Source organism: Vidua macroura, chromosome 21 (assembly GCF_024509145.1).
Source record: "Vidua macroura isolate BioBank_ID:100142 chromosome 21, ASM2450914v1, whole genome shotgun sequence".
In the NCBI taxonomy this organism is placed as follows: Eukaryota; Metazoa; Chordata; class Aves; order Passeriformes; family Viduidae; genus Vidua; species Vidua macroura.
In genome coordinates, this window is record NC_071591.1 from 6,023,385 (window position 1) to 6,043,283 (window position 19,899).

Below are 19,899 nucleotides of genomic sequence, written 5' to 3' on the forward strand. Positions count from 1 at the left end.
GGGGGATTCCGTCTGACCCCCTGCCAAGGCAGGGTCACCTGGAGCAGGTGACACAGGAACACATCCAGGTGGGTTTGGAATGTCTGCAGAGGAGACTCCCCACCCTCCTTGGACACCTGCTCCAGTGCTCTGCCATCCCCAATGTAAAGGAGCTCTCCCTCATGTTGAGGTGGAACTTCTTGTGTTGTAGCAGCTTTGCTGCTGCGAAACCCCCGCTGGGAAACCCACCTGCGGCTCCTGCCTTTGCGCAGCCCAAGTGCTCTGAGCGAACAGGGCCCTGTGTGTGGGTCTGAGCACGTGGAGGGCGTTCTCTGCGCGGCGAAGCCTGAACTTGGTGCACAAATCGGTGTTTTAAAATAACACCGCCTGGCACCAGCGCCCAGGTGTTTTACGATAACACCACCGGGGGCACGGGCCGCACTGCGCGCCGCGCCCCGGCGCTGCCGGAGCTTCTCCGGGGGAGGAAGAGGAGCGGGAGGAAGAGGAGCGGGAGGAAGAGGGGCGAGAGGAAGAGGGGCAGGAGGGCTCCGGGCCGCCGCCAGACCCGCGGGCCGCCGCCGGCGCGGCACGGCGGGACCGGAAGTCTCTCGCGGCACTTCCGGCGCGCCCGCCCCTCCTGCCCGCCGCCGCCAAGATGGCGGCGCCCGTGTCGCTGCAGGTGGAGTTCGGGTGAGCGCGGGCGGCGGCGGCGGCGGCGGGGCCGGGCGGAGGGCAGGGCAGGGCAGGGCAGGCCGGGATGGGCCGCGATGGGCCGGCCCCTCGGTGAGGCGGCCGCGGCGGTGCGATGGGGCAGTTGCTGCCTGCGGCGCCGCTACAGGCGCGGCTGGGCCCGGGCGCGGCCGCTGTCAGGGGGCTGCGGGCCGGGGTAGCGGGAGCGGCCGCCGCCGGGGAACCAGGGAGCCAGACATCGGCGGGAGGGGCCGGACACTGCCGGGGGTGTCCGCAGCGTGGGGCCGGGCCGTCTGCCCGTCTGTCCCAGGCCTCGCTCTCGTCTCTCTGTGAACGCCAGTGCCAGGCCTTTCTTTTTCTTTCACCTCTTTCATCCTTTCTGAGTGGTTTACGGTTTTGGTTTTTTTTTTTGTTTTTTAATTATTAAAATTGTTTATGAAAACCTCCCCCTCGTTTCTCGGCTTTTTTTTTTTTTTTTTCCTGAGCACTGTCTCTGTGTGTGTTTGTGTGTGGACACGTGCCCTCACTGTGCTTTGTGTTTGAGCCCTGTCAGGTCTGTACAGCTGCCAGGTTCTCACTCTGTAGCATTTCAGTTTCCAGGCCTTTGCTGCTGTAGTATCAGCACTGCTCATGCTCGGGCCCTGGGATCTTAAAGCATTTGCAGTGGAAGCTGTGCATATTTGTGGAAATACTTGTGTTATTTCGTTAAAGCCTCCTTTTAGCAGAAGCTAAAAGGCTGCTATTTATTCGCTTTTTCCCACCCTTTCACGAACACAGAAATGCCATAACCCTTTAAATACCCTTCTCCTTAAGAATCCTTTCCTCTATCTTTCCCGCTTCCAGCTGCAGCAACTCTCCTAATTTTCCCAGAAGAGTGAGATGCATTTTTGCTTCCCTTGGAAATGCATAAATGAGCTCTCTATGTAGGAACCACAGCTGAGTTCCCCACAGCTCTCGCCTTACAGAAGGACCTTATCTTGCAATCTACATTTCCCGCTGTAACAAAGCGTGACCTTGTTTTCATTACATGAAAAAATGTTTTTCATATAATTGTTATGACTTGTTCCCTCGCATGAATCTCGGCTCATGTTCATAATCACTGCTTCAATTTTGAGATAACTATTTGTTGTGAGCTGGTGGAAGAACACCAACAGAGTGCTCTTTAGGAGAGCTGCTGCATATAAGTAATGCTGCTGAAGGCATAACAAGGGTTCTGTTGTGCTCTGCCATTGCAGAGCCAAGAAAACCTACTGTGGCATTTTTAGATATTGAATTTAAAGGAACTTAATAACATCTGGAAGTATTTTTGTTGATACTTAGGTGGGGATTGCTTCTTTTAAATATTTCTCTTTATTATGTTGGTTTCCAAGGGAGGAGAGGCACCAGTAAGTTCCCAGAAAGTAACTTCAAAGGAAAATTTTTCCAAAGTAATTGGCATTTAAGTTGGAAGAATATTTTGCCACAATTTTATGCCCTTTAAAAAGGGGTTGGTCATTTTTCTACCTCAGTCTAATATTAATTGAACTGAGTTTTTTAAGAGTTCTCTAGTTGTTAAAACTTTGGCCATTGTAGAGTTCAGTCTAGAGTCAAAAGCTCACACTCTGCTGCTGTGTCCTGTAACTTAAAGTAGCTTTTGTGTTTATTATCCATGTCCCTACTCACATGGTAAAAGTTTTATAATCTGAATTTGGCCTGTGGCCCCACAACATCATGGAAAATGATTGATGTTGGTGAAGTTCAAGATTTTCACAATTGTACTTTTTCCAGAACAGGAGTAGAGGCGAGGAGCTTGCTGAGGCTTCTAAGCCTCAAAAAAATCAGTTACTCTTTTGAAGAGCCTAAGGTTAGGTGCCTGGACCCAATTCAAATCCCATTCTTTTCCAGTGTGAGGACCAGCTCCTTTACCTGCCAGCCTCTGCATATCCTGCTCACACCTGATCTCCTGTGCTTGCAGAGGCCATCAGTTGTTATCTGAGAGCATTCCCTAATGTATTCAAAGTGTCAGAAGAGGGATGAACATCAGGTTGTTCAGTGGAGGAAGATTGTGTATTTCTTTATTTCTATTTTACCTTGTCAGCCTCATCACTTGCTTCTCCCAGTCAAGTCTCCCTCTCTGGGACACTTTGTAGTCAGTAGATCAAGAAAGAGCTGCCAGGACTCTCAGGCTGCTGGCTCTGACTTGCTCTGTAACTTCATGTGAGTCATTTCCCCTTTCTGTGTGTTCACACTTGGAAACTGGGGGAGTATTTATTCCAGGAGGATGCTCCATTTTTGAGATTTCTGGCCAGCAGGTGTGAGGGATGAGCAGTGTTGGATGGAGTGTGGTGGCTGTAGTGTTGTTTGGGTGGAAGCAGGGCTGGTGGCTGGAGAGGGAAGCAGTGCTGCACAGCAGTTTGGGAGCTCCTGGAGATGGGAACCATCCTCCCATTCCACTGGATGATGCCTGGCACCGTGGGGTTCTGGCCCACAGCAGAGCCTCCTCTCTGTGTTGGCAATGGGAGCTGGCAGCTTCCCCTGTGGACTTCTGGTTTGTGACAGGAAAACAAAGACAAAGGGAATCCTGTGCTAAATATAGTCTGTGTCATTTGTTTTCTCTGTTGTGGCATCCATGTAAATCGCCTCTTTTGTACTGCCTTCTTTTGACAATAAAGCAAAATCTCAGTGGTTCATTGTTTTTATTTCAGAGGTGGTGCAGAACTCTTATTCGATGGTGTCAAAAAGCATCAGGTGACTTTGCCCTGTCAACCAGAGCCTTGTGAGTATCAGAACCTGTTGGATAACTTCACAGAGTAACAACAAATGAAACAAAGCTGGTTTGTACAGCACTTAGAGTTGCCAGCAAGGATCAAAGTATTTTAAAAGCTCTTTCACACATGCCATGGATCAGGCAGCTTGGCAAACAGGGGTTAGTTCTCAAAGTCTGAGGTCTTTCCTGTCTTCTAAGCACTTGTGAATCAAGTCCTTCCTTAAGACTTTTTGCCTCCCTCCTGCTGGATAGACAACAGCCTCTGGATGTTTCCACCAAGTCTGTGTTTGTCTTTCTTGGTACTTGAAACCACCAATAACATCCTCTCTCCTCTGGTTTTTTCCTGCCTGTTCTGAGGTTTCCAAGAGGCACATATATATGTGTGTGTGTGTTTATGTGGTATATAGATATGTGGGGGAGCGTGTAGCAATTTAACATAAATGTTGTTCATTTACTCATTTGACCTTTCAAGTAAATGTGATAATTTTAATATGAACTCTGCAATTGAAAACAGTAAACCTAATGCTCAAATAGGATGGTGGACATCCTGCCCATGGCCTTCACTGCAATAAAAACCAGGACTTTAGTGTTCAAGTCACAATTCCTGGTTTGCAATTTGGAATATCAATACTGAGCAGTGCTGCACTAACTCACTTACTTGTGTGCGTACTTCAGTTGTCATGCAATTTTGCCACAGGTATGTTCTGAATTTTTCCAGCTAGATAGCACTGCTTTATGCTATTGGAGTGGGATTATAAACCAAAATAACACAAAGCCATGAGGGAATGTTAGCAACCAATATCTCACAAATGGCTGATACCATAATCTAGGTGCTGGGAGCCTCCAGGCCTGAAATCTTTTTGCTGTGCCTGGAAGTAATTAGAGATTGGTAGAAGTGCTTTTGATGCTTGGACAAAAGTATGTGTAATTCAAATATAATAGGAATACTGCATATTGTGTTATCTTGTGGTTAAGGACAGGGACTAAGGCTCCAGAAACATGACCTGATGCTGATTTGCTTTGTGAGTTTAGTCATGTTGCTTAACTTTACCCTGTTGCTAGTGATACTTTCATGTATCACAAGAGAATTCAGCATTAAATTCCAGCACTGTTGAAGCACTTAAGATCCTTAAATGAAAGGTAGCAAAGAAGTGCTAAAACACTCATTTAGTTGCTTTATAAACTTGGGGGCTAGAGCATAATTTTCTTCAGCGCTCTGCAAATTTAAAGTACCCAGTAATGCCCACTGTTCTGGTGGTGTTCAAACCATGATCAGATGCTGAAGAAAAAGGGGTTATTACAGGAGATGTTTATTGCTGCCAGGGGAGGGGAGGATATTAATACCAAAGAGGGATTTTTCCAGCCCGGTGGCTGTCAGTGATGCAGTTGTATGTTGCCTGATCCATTCCCACTTGAAGCTGCTGGGAAGACTTCTGCAGCCTTAGTAGGATCTGCATTTATCCTAAGGGATATATCTCTCCCTGAAGGTCTGTCTCAGCCTCAGGGTTCAAACTCATGATCTCCAGTGATTCATTCCAGATTCAGCTAACACATTATTGCTCCCAGCTTTTCCTGCTGCCCTGTTTTCCAGAGGCTGCTATCCCTGTGGTGGGAGTGGCAGAACTGGCAGTGTACCCCTTGTCAACTCCCCTGGTTTGCTGCTGTCTTGTGCCTTGGCTGTCAGGGAGGTTTCATTTTCAACCCAGTAAAGGATTACTGGAAACACCCCTCATGATACTTCCAGAAGACAATTATGTTGTAGTGGTGAGGAATCAATTGAATAATATCAGAAAATATGAATAATTTTATTGAAATTTTATGTTTTTCCTAATGCCGTGTATTTCCCGTGTTCACACTAAGAAATTTTAACTCTTCTATCTCTAGGTAAATAAAGATATGCATAGCCAGGTCCCTGCTGCCCTCGTGCAGCCAGAATGCAATGATTAGAGAAATAAAACAGCTCAGTTCTACTGAGCACATCCTGTTGCTTACCTTACCCTGAATGTCCATCACTGAATTCTCCAGGGAAAGACCTGTAGTATGAACACTACTTGAAGACCTGCACTTCTAACCCCATTTTAAGTGATTTCATTAGCTGCCAAGTTTATTTTTGGCCATTTTGGCCTCTCTTACCTACTCTTCCTTTTTTCTAGGTTATTTTTGTCTTTGTCCTCCTTTTGCAGAACAGTTGCTTCTCTCTGGGTTATGGGGCCCACCTATATTTCAGTTGTTCAGGCATTTTTATATATATCCCAGAAGGGAAGGGAGGTGGAAAATTATATGAAGAAATGCCTGCAAATATGTACATGAATAAAACAAGTTGTGCTTCATAGTTGGTAGGGGCAGTCAGTGTTCCCTAAATTATAATGTTACTTGAGCAAACTCTTTCTGTGGTCATTTTTTTTTTCCCAGTAACAGGCACTAGATGGAAAGTAGGTGGGTTCCAGATCCAGTTTACATTTTCAAGATTTGATTCTCTGTCCTTTTCTGATGCTTGAAGTTGGACTCCTGGAGGGATTGGGAAAGGTAGGAGGAAGGAATCTGCAAATGGGACAAGAGCAAGCCACAAGGGATACAGCCACGTGGCAGGACCTATTTTTATTATCTGAGGGGCATTTTGTATCCTGATGTCAGTTAAATAGCAGTTCTTTATTTTCAAAGTGGAGCTGTCTCAACCTGCATTTTGAAGTTGCTGCCAAAATGGGAACTTAGAAAGGTGTGATGTATGGGCATAGGCAGCAGATTTACCTAAGCCACACTTTGTGCAGGACTGTGTAATCTTGTAGAACTGTTGCAGAAAGACCTCAAGTTAAACAAGAATCTGGTCCCACATTTCTGGCTCTCCTGATGATTTCACTGATAATGCTGTTTGAGGATCTAAAGGCATTATGCCCTGTTGGCTTCTGCATAAAAACAGTGTGTGTGGGAGAAAGCAGCTGGGGGAATAACGATATTTGTCACATGGAGAGAGGATTAAATTGGCAGGGAAATCAACTTTATTTTCAAGCATCTAAGAGGCTATTAGAGACAATGAAGCATAAAAGAGAGAAACCCTAGATTAAAAACTGAAAATGTATTTGGCAGCCTCCTCCTGAAACAAGCCACAGTAATTTAACCAAGTAGTTCAGTAATCAAATAGATCATTGTATGACAGCTCTGCAAGTGATGCTGGAGCTCCTTCCTCCATCTCACTGGGACTCACAGTGGTGGATTTGTCTTGGCCATGTGAGTTGCATGGATGCTGTTGGAAGGGTAGGAAGTCACTGGCATTGTTTAACCCTTGTGGTCGTTTCAGGTTTAGCTCAGCTGCATCATCTGATGAAGAGTGTTTACAAAACCTCTCTGCTGTGCTGTCTTCTGGATGTTGTACCCAGAGGTTGGGGTTGTGTGTAAAGTCTCTGGCACTTGTGCTGCAGGCTGCACAGCTGCTGTCACAGACCTTTGAATTCCAACTTCTCATGTGACTTCAGTGGTGGGACTGGTGTTTTTGGAGCAGCAGTTTCACTGGTGCTCACTGGGACCTTCTGGGCTAATCAAAAATTCACACTGCGTTTTGGCACTTTACAAGTCTGGAAGGTTAAATTATTAATCAGCATGTTTTGGTAATTGTTTGTGGTTTCCCTTTACCAAAACTCTAGGGAAAAAAAGCCCACTGCCAATCAGAGTTTTTTTAAGAGGGAAAATGAAAATAATCTGCCAAATACTGCTTATGTTGAATCCCCGTGGAGAAGAGCATGGTGTGCTCCTCGAGAGCTTTGCTTTCCAGGGGCCTCGTTCTGCACAGCATGGAGGACTGCTGGGGACTTGGGAGCATTCATCTTCTGGGAAAAGAGCCTGGGGATCCTGAGAGATCAGACCCATGTTACAGGCAGGGTGGCTTGCAAAATACAGCATGGCATGTGTTCAGCATTGACTGGGGTGTTGGACCAAAAGAACCTGTAAAATCCAGAGCAGCAGTTGGCGTTGGCTGTTGGTAAGTGCCTGGTGCTGGGTAGTACATCATAGTTGAGTCATTAATATTCTGGCATGCTTTTATTGCTCTGTTTATTATTCCTAACATTTTAAAACTTGCTCCAAAGAAAGAATAAAAATATATTTGCTAATGTAGAGGCTTATTAGAAGAATGGTAAAAAAACCCCATAGATCTGTGGAACTTCATGCAGTCAAATCTTTTTAACCGCAGTGTGTGGTACTTGCAGCTCTCAAAGGACTTAGGTTATTCCCTCCTTGTGCATCCCACTCGTGCATCTCTTTTAGGCAGGAAATTATAGATTTGGTGGCAAGGGAAGGGGGCTCAGTGGGTTGTGCAGGGTGGGTGCTCAGGCTGGACCAGCTCAGCCCTGGAGCTGCTGCCAGCAGTCAGGGTGAGCAGTGTTTGCAGCGTCGGAGCCGTCGCGATGCCGCAGCGCTGCCGCGTCGCGATGGAGCAGTTCCTGGCGTGGGGCTCAGCTCCGGGTCCCTGTCCCAGCACGGCTGCTGCTCCCTTTAGAGGGAATAGGGAAATAAACGCTTGTCCTCACAGGAGCAGTCCCATCACCCTCCTGGGAGGCCGTGGAGCCGCTTTACCGGATCAGCTCATCCCAGCTCATTGTGGAAGGAGCTTCCCAGGCACTGGGAAACCAGCTCTTGTGTGTGACCAAATCCCTGGGATAACAAAGCCTGGCTGTTACACCCTTCTTCCCAGCCGCTGTATTGCAGTGCGGACACCTAGCAGGATAACCCCTCTGTCCCTCCCCCCTCCTCTCGCTCTTTTCTCTTGGTGGGATTTGCTGTGCTGACAGCGCTGTTCAGAGGGTGGCAGCGGAGCAGGGCTGGGGAGGAGGATCCGGGCCCTTTAAACCGCTTAGCATGCGGTTCACACGGCTCCGGGCCAGCTGTTCCTTTCTCCTCCTGCCCTCACTCGCAGGAGTTGTTTGCTGAGCTCAGAGCTCCTGTGCAAAATTGCTTTTCAAAAGAGCCACTTTCTGCTTAATTAAACAATGAGCCGCCGTCCCTCTGCACATCTGTAAAGCTCCCTCCGCAGCCCCTTTATCCCACAAACTGCTCCATTCTTACCTCCATTCACTTGTAAATCTTACCCCCCCCTCTCCTCCACCCTGATCATCTCACTGGCCCTTTCTTTTTCCCTTTCAAGTAAGACTGAGGAGCTTGGAGTATCTGTGGGGGTGGCTGGGTTGGGTGGACAGGAATCGGTTTAATGGTGCTTGGCCCTGTATGAAAGCCTAATAATAGCAAAGCAGATCTGAGCCCAAAAGTGAGAGGCGATTTCTGTATTTAGAGGAATAAAATCATGGCATTTTCCTGAGCTGAGCTGAGACACTGACTCATCCAGCAGCCAGAGGGGACACAGCCACCAGCCAGGCTGGGAGGGGGGCAAGGATTTGACTTCAAGGCATTTTCTGATCCAGCTGGCAGTGCCAGGGAAAGCCCAGCCCAGGGAATTCCCTCGGCCAGGCTGGCTGTGTGCAGAGCAGTGCCAGGCTGCCAGGAAATCCCTCTCCACTCTGGCAGGAGCAACCACCTTCCTCCATGGTTCAGGGTTGCACATCAGCTCTGTGTTGCCTCTTTAATAGCAATAAGGTTTTCATTTTCAGCCCTCAGTGCCTGTGCACACACCCAAAACTCAGAAACCAGGAAAATAGGAGAGAGGGGAAATTACAGTTTGCTGGGTTTTGGCAAAGCTTTACACTGGTGGTTAGTAATGCATTCTCTGAATTGTCTTGCTGAGAGCTTAAAAAAAAATTAACCAGTAACATTCAAGGTTAAACAGGATAAATGAATGGAAAAGTGATGAGGTGGGATATCTCCTTTATCATTGAGAAGGACAGATTATAGCTAGCATGATGCAATATCATCTAGTATAGATTGATAGGGAGGAATGAAGAAATGGGAGTTTAGTGCATTAGCAGAAGATTCCTGACTGCAAAAACTATTAGACCATGGCACAGTCTCCTTGGGGTTTGGTAGCAGGTCTACAGTGCTCAAACCTCTTAAAATCAGAGCAGACAAGGCTCAGGACAGTCTTTTGTTGAGAATAATTCTGTGCTGGCAGAGGGATAAAATTACAGGACCTGTTAAGGAGGTGCTTTTTTTAATGTCTGCAATCCCCAGGCTGGTACTTTGCTGCTGGGGCAATAGTCTTTGAGGCTCTCTCAGCTCCTTCCTTTGACAATTTTGAACGAGAGGCAAGACCCTGGGCCAACACTAGTGATCTGTGATCCTAATTAAAAGAGACAGTTTGGTGCACTGGCATTTATTGGGGAGCCTGAAGTGACAATAGCGTTGGGTGTTATGGGATTAGATGCTCTGACTTTGGAAATGAGTAGGGATTAGGTTTACCCTGAGAATCAGCTCGAAGCTGCTTTTTTTGTCATGGGAGCTGATGGATCTGGAGGCTTGCTGCTGGCTAGCAGTGGGATTGGAGATCCCTTGAACTTGTATTTCCCTACCAGCAGTCTGTGGGGAGTGGAAGATCCCAAGCAGCTCCTCTCCAGTTCATAAGCATTGTGATTAAAACCTCAGGGCTGAGAATTGCTGGGTGATAGCTGGGATCTGAGTCCTCGCTGCTGACAGGAAGGCTGTGAAAGACCTCTGTGATCCTTTCCCATTTTGTGGACACAAGAAAATTAAGAACAGCATTGCTCTTCTAGATGAGAAGCAAGAAAAAGACGTCTTAACGCAATTAAAAATTACAGAAGCCAAGACCTTGGTGTTCATTTGTAGTAGACAAGAACAGATGAGAGCAACAATTGCAATTCTCTTATGCCTGTTACCCCCTAATTTCTTCCCTAGTACTTAAATCACTGCCCATTCCAGCGTGTGGCAGGATTGGCTTGTGCACTTGTCAGAGAAAATGGATTTTACTCTTGCTGCAAAATTTGCCTGGCTGCTCACTCTGCGTAATACCAAATCCATTTGGTATGACTCCATTTATATCAGCCATTCCAGGTCTTCTGCAGTTTATGGCACACCATGGTCTGCTTCAGAGAGTGATTTGCATATCAGATGGCATGCTGGAGGAGTTGGAAGGATCCCTTAGATCTGGTTTTGAGCTCTCTTAGAGAGCAGATTCCTGGAGGGTCTGCTCAGATCCAAAAGCAAAGAGCAGTCATGCACCTGGAAGAGCAGCAGGTATTGGGAGCTGGTTTGTCTGTTTTAAAAACAAGCTGCTTAAGCAGGGAAAGGGACATACAAATTGTTTTTCCATACATTTCCACGCAGGCAGGGGGAATAATGGCAGAGGAGCGGCAGGGAAGGGGCTTTGTCATGGTTACAGGCCGGTGGCTGAGAATGTGGGTGGAGCAGCGCTCGTCCAGAGTTAGTGACCTCAGCAAATTGGAGCTCAGCCATGGTCAGTATGATAAATGATCTTATTCTGGGTCAAAGAAATGGTACCCCACAGGGAGGTGTCCGCAAGGCGGCCCGGGAAAGCGCCGTGCTGCTGCAGCACTGACCCCTTAGTGACCAGTGCCACATATATCTTATTTACTGCGGACCAGAAGGGAATTTGCCATGGCTCAGCCTTTATAGGGATCCCCTATTTCCCTGAAATAATCTCCCAGTTCTGCAACCAAGGCAAGAAAATGGGTGTAATTACACCTTCTGGGTGCCCTTTGAGGCTTTGTGCAAGTTTCTATGTGGATTTTAAGGCAGGGGACACAGAGATATCTGGTCCTTGCGTGTGTGTGTGAATCTACGAGTGACCTGTGCAGCTCCCTGGGAGCCAGGGGCTGTGTGTCTGTGTCAACTGGAAGCAGGGTTGCACAAAATCCTTCCATGTTTCTGCACCTTTATCAGTTCATTGTGAGATCTTTCTAGTGCAACACCCAGCTTGGTGTTTCTTATTCAAAGCACCTGGGTTCTCTCTGCACACAGCAAGTGCCCTCTTTTCTGAGTTGTCACTGATGGATCTGTCAGGTCCAGGAGGTTTTATTGAGCTAGGAAAGATCTATGGATTTCAGCCCTGCTTTTGAGGGTGCAAATGAACCCAGGCAGTGCTAAAATGGACTATTAGATGCATTCCTGTTGCAGAGGAAGCTCAGCAGATTCTTCATGAAGGAGCAGTTGGGGCAATGCAGGTGGTCAGGCCTTGGAGGATTTGCAGGAGGACAGAGCAGACTGTGCAGTTCTCTCTGCCACAAGCAGGAGTGTCTGTGGTGCAGCTGGGCTGAACAGGAGCCGAGGCTATTGGGGTTTGTGTGTGCTCACTGCAGCTCCTGCATCCCGTCCTCTTGCGTGACAAGGCAATGACTTTGTGTCACTGCAAGCACACATCTCGTTTTCCTGAGCGCTGTGTTTCGCTGGGTGATCGCTTTTCTGCATATATTGTGGGCTTGAGCTCCCATCTGTGCACTTGAACTAAGCAGTTTTCTCAAACGATTGTCGGTTTTTCTTTTTTTAAATTAACTTTAGATTATTTTTTCCTAAGAATTTGGAGAGGGTTGATGTACTACTAGCACAGGCAGCAGAAGCTGTCTCTCTGTGTAGAAATAAGACAGGGATTTCCTACCATGTGCTTCAGTCCCTCCTTTGCAGTTTGAGAATATTTCCGCTTCCTTGGCTGGTTCAGTCTTGCTTCTCCTCTGATGCTGCCAATGGGGAGAACAGTTAATGAGAATTAAGTGCATTTTTTGATGCGATATTTGTTTGCTGTGAGCGAAATGGAGTAGGCTACCAAAAAGATTTCAGTAAGACCATGCAGCATTGATAAAAATACATCATTACTGGGATGAGCTGGGTTCGAGTTGGTGATGTTGGAGCAAAATGCTGTATTAGCTCTCACCCAAACCTCCCTCTGGAGCCAAAATGCATGGTGGGTTTTGCAGCCAAATCACAGCACCTGTAGTACAGCTGTGCTCCTGCCAAAGCAGATGCCTCTGTTCTGTGATGGGGGCCAGCTTCAAACCAACACAAGTGTGAAATTGCTGCATTGTAATGATGATTTTACTTCTCAGCAGATGTGGTGCCTGACCAGGCTGAGATTTTTTTCCTTCTTTATATGTCCTCTGTAGAGAACCTGCTGTTTGTATAGAAAATCCTTGGCCCAGGCAGCTGGAAAACTGTTAGACCCGTAGCATAGTATCAGAAAGAAAATGTCTTAGGAACACTACATATGTCAGTTGTAAGAGATAAGCAGTTGTGTTATAATTTACCTCTTATTATTTCCATCATGAGAACACAGAGTCCTGAGCTGTTGATCCAGACTGCTGTTTGAGGCACCGAGCTGCAAGATGGCTTCTCCACAGACCACTTGCAATGGAAGTAATCTTGTTCATTTTCAATATCTTACTTGTGGGAGATAGTTTTGGTGTGGCTGTGGTCATCTGTCATCCTTTATAATTGATTTGTTCTAGTAATATTGGTGTATAGTACATAGAGAAATGAAGGTGGGTGGAAAAATTCAATGCAGATAAAGCAGATGAAAGTATTGTCTTAAAGTTGGCTGTGGAGAAAGGGTCTTAATTTTTGTACCTTTTGGAGTGGACAAGCTCCAGGCATGCATAGAGATATCTGGGGTTTTTCCCTACTGTTTAAATTCTTCAGTATGTGTGTGACTTCTGGGTAGGAGTAAATGAATGTTGGCTCAGGTGGGACTGAAAATAACATTTGTTATGGAAGGAGATGGGGTGAGGGAGTCTTCCAGCTCAGCCTCGAATAAATCAGCCCCTCCGTCCAGGCTGCTTCTAGGTGGCTGCCTTTTATCCAGCTAGTGCAGCGTGTTTCTGTTTAAATGATCTCTCCTGAAAGGTCCCAGAGGAAAGGGCTGCTTATTCCATGCAAGGAGAGTGGTATATGGCACAGCTCATTGTTGTGTGCCCTGCTGCAAGTGCATAAATATGAAACAGCTCACAGGCGATGCTGCAGTGGGGCTGGTGTCCCCTCCACAGCCCCCTCCCTCTCCTGAAGGCTCCTCTCCATCTTCCTTCCTTTACAGCTTTCATTTCTTGGTGATGGAGAGCAGGAGCCATTTGGGTGTGAGATCCTGAGGGCTTGATGTTGCAGCAGCGTTTTTCAGGGGAAGGTGAATGTCGTTAACTCTTGTTCTGATGGCTGAGCGACCGCTGTGCTGCACGTGTGTGTGTGTGTGTACATATATATATGTGTGTATGTATGTAAATACACACACCTTCTTAGTGGTGCTCCCTGTCCCCTGTGCATGTTGCTAGGAAGGAGGCAGAAAATGGTCTATTTTGTTCTTTTAACTACATATCCTTACAAGGCAGTCGTGGGTTGGCCCCAGGCAGGTGATCCAGCTCACCAGGCAGTTTTGAGGCACAAAGCAGCTCCTTTTGCCCAGATCAGAGTGATCCAGTGCTTGGAGGTAGCAATACCTGTTGTGCTCTGGGCAGCCCTGTGGTGAGATTGGGTTTTTGGGGTCAGAGTGCTGGTTTGGAGGCACCAATGCCCTGGGAAAGCAGGGAGAACAGAGGGACTCTCAGAGCATCCCCCTCCCCCTTTCCCCAGGAGAAGAGGCCCCCATCTGCTGCAGATGGACATATCCCCATTGCCTAGTTGATATGCACCTGTCTACACCAGGGCTGTTCATCCTGCATGTGACAGAAGCAATGAGGGTGACATTATTTAGAACAACCCCAGTTTGGCTCTGGGTAACATCCATGATCCCATACAATCCTGGGTAAGGCCTGGGCTGAGTCAAGCCACTACAAATGCACATATTATTGCTGGTCATGAAGCAAACACATGGGGAATGGTACACAGAGTGAATTTAACTCAGAGAAGCACATGTGGAAAGATACCTCATGACTGCAGTGAGCTTATCTCACATAAGAAACCCATCGTGCCATCCCTGCTCCTCCTGGAGCAGGGCTGCAGCCCTCACTGGTGGATTTGTGCCTTCAGAAAGCTTCTTCGCTTCTTGAAAACAAACAAAACTCTTTTGGGGCTTTCAAAGGGCTGTTTAAAGGAACCCCAGGAGAATAACTGATTGTGGATTCGGAATGATGAAGTGGTTTGTGGAACAGTGAAATATAGAGGCAAATGCAGGAGAACTCCACTTTGCAATTTGTCAGCTTCTCTAAACCCTGTAACGGATTGTTCCCCACCCCCCCCATCTCTTCTCACCTCTCCAATAGGAAATTAACTGATACTATCACTAAAGAAATTGTTTTTGCCTCACAAAGTAAAATTGATACTATAAAAACCCGCCAGCAGTGTCTCCTCCTCCTTTTACATGAAGACAAATCCTTCCTGTCACCTACTGAAATGGAAAGATAAAGGCTGAGCTTTAATAAAGAAGCTCTAAGCATAAAGTGTAGAAGGAGGGAGCAGGCACAGCATGGGGAACACTCCACAGCAGCAGGTGTGATGCTGAGGGATGCTCTAAGTGTCCAAAATGCAACTATGGGCCAGGGCCCTCCAGTCTGTTTAATGCATGGCCATGGACAGGTTTGGGCCCCACAGCTCCCAATGTCTCCAAGAGTTTGTGCTGGTTTTGGTACAAAAGTGTCTGTCTTTGCTCCATTCAGGTTCTTAGGCTTGCTTGTTTGGACTTTTTAAATCTAATTAAATGCACAAAAGAATTAGACATAGTTTGTTGGGTGACAAGATAATGCACAGGATATGGGATGTGTCAGAGACCTGAACATCAGGAATCTGCTGCCAGATTGGTGCTTCAGCAGGACTGCATTCATTCTTAGTGGGATGAGTTTTCTGTGGGATACCTCTTCTGCCAAACCACAGGGACAGGACTGTCTGTGAGTTTCTTTGCAGCTATCCCCCATCCATCCTGCATGTTCCTCATCTACTCTTTTGTGGATAAACAGTCACTTTGCTCTGGCATCACTGGGACCCATCAGCTAGTTTGCAAACCCTGTCCTTCCTTCTTCCAGGGGATATCAGAAACCTGCTCAAGTGGATCAAACAGAATCTGTTGAAAGAGCGACCAGAGTTATTTTTGCAAGGGGAATCTGTGTAAGTACAACTGTTAGGAATCCTCCTTGTGTTTCTCTCTTGATCCCCACAGTTTTTCCTCTGGGGCAGATTTCCTATTGAGTAAGTCAATGACCATGAAAACACAGGATTTGCCTAAGCGATAGTGGGAGGTATCCCACACACACCTTGCACTGTCCACAGAAAGCATCTTTTGCAGCCCTCACCCCAAATCTTTAAACCTTAAACATGAAGCAGGGCCATTTATACTTTCTCTTCATTGTCACTTGGAACAGAGCAGCACCTGTATCCTCAATTCCAGGAGTTTTAGCAGGTCTGTCTGTTCCCTGCTGACATCACTGGGACTGAAGCAGTCATTCTGAGAAATGCCAACAAATACTTCTTCTGGGAAATGTATTTTTATTATCAAAATGGGGCCAGTCTCATGGAGGGGGGGTAGAAAAAAAAAAAAGGCAAGAGAAATGGAGCAGAGTGAGCTGTGGAAGCCATCCCTGACTGCGGGGTGGCGCTGGGGGTGTTTAACATTCGTCACGGATCTTTGTGAGCTGAAGCGTGTGCCAGGTCCCCTGGTAACAGGAGAGACAATTGCAGGACACTGAAGATCAAAGAGGGGGAATCCCTTTGCTCAGAATCAGGGGCTTGGAGTGGATCCCAGGTGTTTAGTGCCTCTGCTAGGGGCACCGGAATGGCTTTCCCTGCCTTCCCACTGAGCTCTCTGCGCTCGCCTGTCGTGCGTGGGTTTTAATTACCTGGCTTTTCTGCATGGTACGGAAATGCAGTCATCCTGGAGCATCCTCACAACGGTGCCTTTTCATTCAAATGAGCTTTGGGATTGCTCCTGCGTCCCCTTTATTTGATCTAGAAAGGGCACAGACTATACCTGTTTCCACCTCCATGCTAGGATCCCTTTTTTGGCATTATAGGCAGTCAGCCTGTGATCTGTGCTGTGACATCCCTTGTTCTTAACTATTTGTGGAGCTTTTTAGCAGCCCTGTATCCTAATTATTTCTCTCTATTCTGCAGGAGGCCAGGAATTTTGGTGCTCATCAACGAGGCAGACTGGGAACTAATGGTCTGTACTCCTTCAGTTTGACTTTCTTTGTTGAAAATATTGCTCTCTCTCTTCTGTGGTTGCTCTCACAGCAGCTATTTCTGATTCTTGCCCCAAGCAAAGCATCTCATATTTGAGGGGGAAGGGGCAGGCTGGAATCTATCTCCTGTACTGTGGCTGTTCAAAAGCCTGGAGCCTCTCTCTAACCTGCTGGGTCTCATCAGCCAGACCAGGTCTGAAGAGAGATCACCCTTTTTCCCTGGTCTCTGGCACTGGGTTTTGCACCTCTGGCTGCTGGAAGGTCCCCCAACATGTGAGGTGACAGCATGGGGGGCACCTGAGACCTTCAGGCACCACAAAGAGCCACCTTCCCTGAAGTCAGGTGGTGCCTGGCAGGTAAAGGCCACAGGGAGATTTCAACTCAAACAGGCACCTGGTAAATGTCTTCCCTTCTCAGCCCACTGTTGTGCTCAGACAACAAACAGCCCCTCGCCATTTCCCTGCCTCAGGCAACTACCTGTTCTGTCAAAACCCTGGTCCAGAAAGCAGTGTGGGGTGATGAGCATCAGCACTGTGGCTGATCTCTCACCTTTGCTTCTGTTACGATGAAAACATCAGTCTGTCCCCTTCTGCTCTCCCTAATACTCACCATCTTTTTATGAGCTGTTTTCTCTTTGCAGCTTGTATTTGGAAATGACATTTAAACAATTTTTCATTTTTTCCTTGGCCTGCAGGGTGAGCTGGATTATAAACTCCAGGACCAGGATAATGTGCTTTTCATCTCAACACTGCATGGCGGGTGAACTCCTGAAAAAAACAAGAGGATGTAAATCCAAATCCCCGGGGGAAAAAAAAAAAAAAAAAAAAAGCCTTAACCCACCCAAACCTCTCTTGAACTGCCTGTGTCCAGTCTCTGCATCTTCCCACTGCGTTCACTTGTTCTAGACATCCAAATAAAGCTCCGCCAGCCTGCGGCCTTCTGTCCATCACAACAGCATCCATCTTTTGGTCCTCATTTCACCTCTCCTGACTGCACTTCCAGGTACCCTAACAAGCAGAGAGCACCTCAGCATGTGGGACTACTTTGTTTTTCTGACAGGAGAAAGAGGGGTGCTGAACCCTGAGTAGGATAACATGTTTTAACATGCAGTGAGGTGTTCTGGTGCTGGGAACCACAATTCTTTTAACACAATGCTTAATGTTGGTACATGGGAAGGGTGAGAAAGTGCAAGGAAACAAAAGGGGGCTTGACTAGCTTTTCCATGGGGTAGCAAACATGGCAGCTGCAAAGCTCTCAGAAGTGATTTTCACTTTGTCATGATACTTATTTATGGGAAGCAGGAGAGAAATAGGCCTTTTGGGTTTTGTATTTCTGATCCCTCATGCTGCTTTCATACCAGAGCTGAGGCAGGGTGAAGTACTGGCCCATGAATGATGTCAATTTATAACGATTTGGTTGGAGGGGAAACAAACCCTCACCCGGCCTGAGACAGCAGAGAGTGATCAGGGCAGCAAATGATCTTTCTGTCACCGTGATAGACAGAATTGATCGGGCTGCACTGCATTCTGTGCAGGTGGGAGCTGCAGTCTGGCTGGAGAAGGGCTGGGGCTGGAGACGCACAGTTAAAGTGCCAAGACCTGAGAAAGTCAGTGGCTTTTAACTCTTTGTGTCAGTGGGAGGGAGAGGCTTCTTGCTGTGTGCCCTGAGGAAGTCCTGTGAGCACTGTGGAAGTGGGTGTGCGTGGTTCTGCTAGGGCACGGGTGCGGTTGGCTTTCCAGAAGTTTCCTTGGAAAGACAGACTGGCCCCTGCCAGCCAGAAGGCTGCAGCGAGAGCAGAGGGATGGGCTCAGAGAGGATAGCATTGGCACCAACAGGTCTGAAACATGCTGCATGAGCTTCCAGGAGTGCCTGACCAGAACTGTGCTCCTGCATTCCCCCCTGCCCTGCTCACCTGTTTCAGCATGGGTCCAGCAGCATGCAGAGGTCCCCGCAGCAGCTCCTGCCTGAGCTGCGGCTGTCATGGGTCAGAGGGCTCGCCGGTGCTCAGTCGGTGCCTCTCAGAGCTGATCTGCACCATGTACTGCTCTAAGAGCCCTCGATCTTCAGGAGCTGCTGAGGAGCTGGGGAGCAGCCGGTGCACCAGCCCTGCTCAGGCAGCCTGGCCCAACACCCCGAGAGCTGCGCACAAGGAGCCTTTCCCGCGCTGCGCCTGACGGAGGAATTCCTCTGATGCAGAGAGAGTGATTCCCTCAGCTGACTTCTCCACTGACTCCTCTCTGTCTACCCCTCCACAACCTGCGTAACTAAAAGCACCCACAGCCTACGATGCTTCTGCATCTGAGGAGCCCCAACTTCAACCCACTGCTGGTGACAAACCGGTATTCAGCCTTTTCCAAATCCAGCCACAGCAACTTGAGTCCAGCTCACACCATTTGTAAGTGACACAGATGGGCCGAAGGCTCTTCTCTGCCCTGAGTTCTGGCCCTTAGCTTAGCTGGGCCAGGACAGTGGAAGGGGATTCCAGGTGGTGGTAGAAGCTGGCTGAAAAACAAGGAACCTGTGTGGCGTGCGGCTTGAAACGGACTGAAGCACAATGGGAAAAAGCAGGTTCATCTTCAGCACTGCTGCCTGCCCTTCCTCTACCCTGCCTCTGCCTTAGGCTGGGCTTGTCTGTTCTCATGCCCCCCAGCTGTTTGCTCAGATAAAGATGGGTTCCTTCCCCAGGAGCTGTTATTCCCTTCGATAGTGCAGGTAGACCCAGGTGGCTTAGCTCCTGCTGTAGTAAAAGCTGTCAATCACTGCTAAAAAAAGCTAGAAATTGGAAGATGAAGGAAGCCAGCGGGATGGAGAAGAGGGGTACAGCAAAATCCTGTAACAACAAGAGCAACAAAAAGTTTCTGAAATAAAAGCCTTTTAAAGCATTCTCCCCCTCCAGCTTTGTCCTAGATAGGCTCTTGGTGAAATTCTGCTCGGATCTTGTAATGCTTCCCTCCTCCTCCTGGGTTTCCTTGGCAGCCCCGGCCGAGCCGTTTGGCTGGTGGATTCATAAAGCCTCTCTGTTAGAACGAGCCTTCCTCCGGCCGCCGTTCCGCGGGGGCTGCTCCGCTCCGAGGGGCTCCCCGAGCCCTGCCGCGGCGGTGAGGGCCGTGCCCGCAGCCCGGAACCGCTCTCCGCCAAGCCCGCCCGGTGCCCGAGCGGCGGGGCCGGTTCTCGGCCCGACGGAGACACCGCACAGTCGGAGCGGCCTCCGTGTGCCCGGGGCCAGCCGGGGCTGCGGCAAGAGGACCGGGAGAGTGTCCCGGTGCAGGGGGCCGGGCGCACGCCGAAGTACGTTAAATGAAATTAATCCGCAATGATAAAACAGATAAATAAATAAAGATAAGAAAGATAAACCGGGATGGAGCCGCAGGGCCGAAGTGCCCGCCCGCCGCGCCGGTCTGCGGCCCCATCGCCCCCGGCAAAGCGCCGGTGCCCGAGGCTCGGCCCCTCCGTCCCTGCCTGGGGCTGCCCGGCCGGGGCTGG

General features: G+C 48.3%; 1 protein-coding gene and 1 long non-coding RNA gene across 3 annotated transcripts; one reads left to right on the plus strand and one right to left on the minus strand.

The window, feature by feature from the left end:
- The first annotated feature begins 575 nt into the window (after positions 1–575).
- Positions 576–19,300, plus strand: URM1 (ubiquitin related modifier 1). Its single transcript, XM_053996635.1, has 5 exons — positions 576–669; positions 3,354–3,424; positions 15,265–15,346; positions 16,349–16,397; positions 17,111–19,300. The coding sequence occupies exons 1-5, from the start codon at positions 635–637 to the stop codon at positions 17,177–17,179; spliced, it is 306 nt and encodes a 101-aa protein (XP_053852610.1). The 5' UTR covers positions 576–634; the 3' UTR covers positions 17,180–19,300.
- LOC128817792 (uncharacterized) lies at positions 15,705–17,116 on the minus strand. 2 transcript variants are annotated; one of them, XR_008440297.1, is made up of 2 exons: positions 17,026–17,116; positions 15,705–16,183 (listed from the first exon to the last, which is right to left on the minus strand). It is a non-coding gene; the product is annotated as an uncharacterized LOC128817792 (long non-coding RNA). The 2 variants fall into 2 exon arrangements; XR_008440298.1 differs by having other exon boundaries at positions 15,705–16,199.
- Positions 19,301–19,899: the final 599 nt, after the last annotated feature.

Coding starts and splice junctions, on each gene's coding strand:
- URM1 (XM_053996635.1), top strand. CDS start 635: ATGGCGGCGCCCGTGTCGCTGCAGGTGGAGTTCGG. Junction 670..3,353: donor TCGCTGCAGGTGGAGTTCGG/GTGAGCGCGGGC, acceptor TTTTTATTTCAG/AGGTGGTGCAGAACTCTTAT. Junction 16,398..17,110: donor AGGCAGACTGGGAACTAATG/GTCTGTACTCCT, acceptor CTTGGCCTGCAG/GGTGAGCTGGATTATAAACT.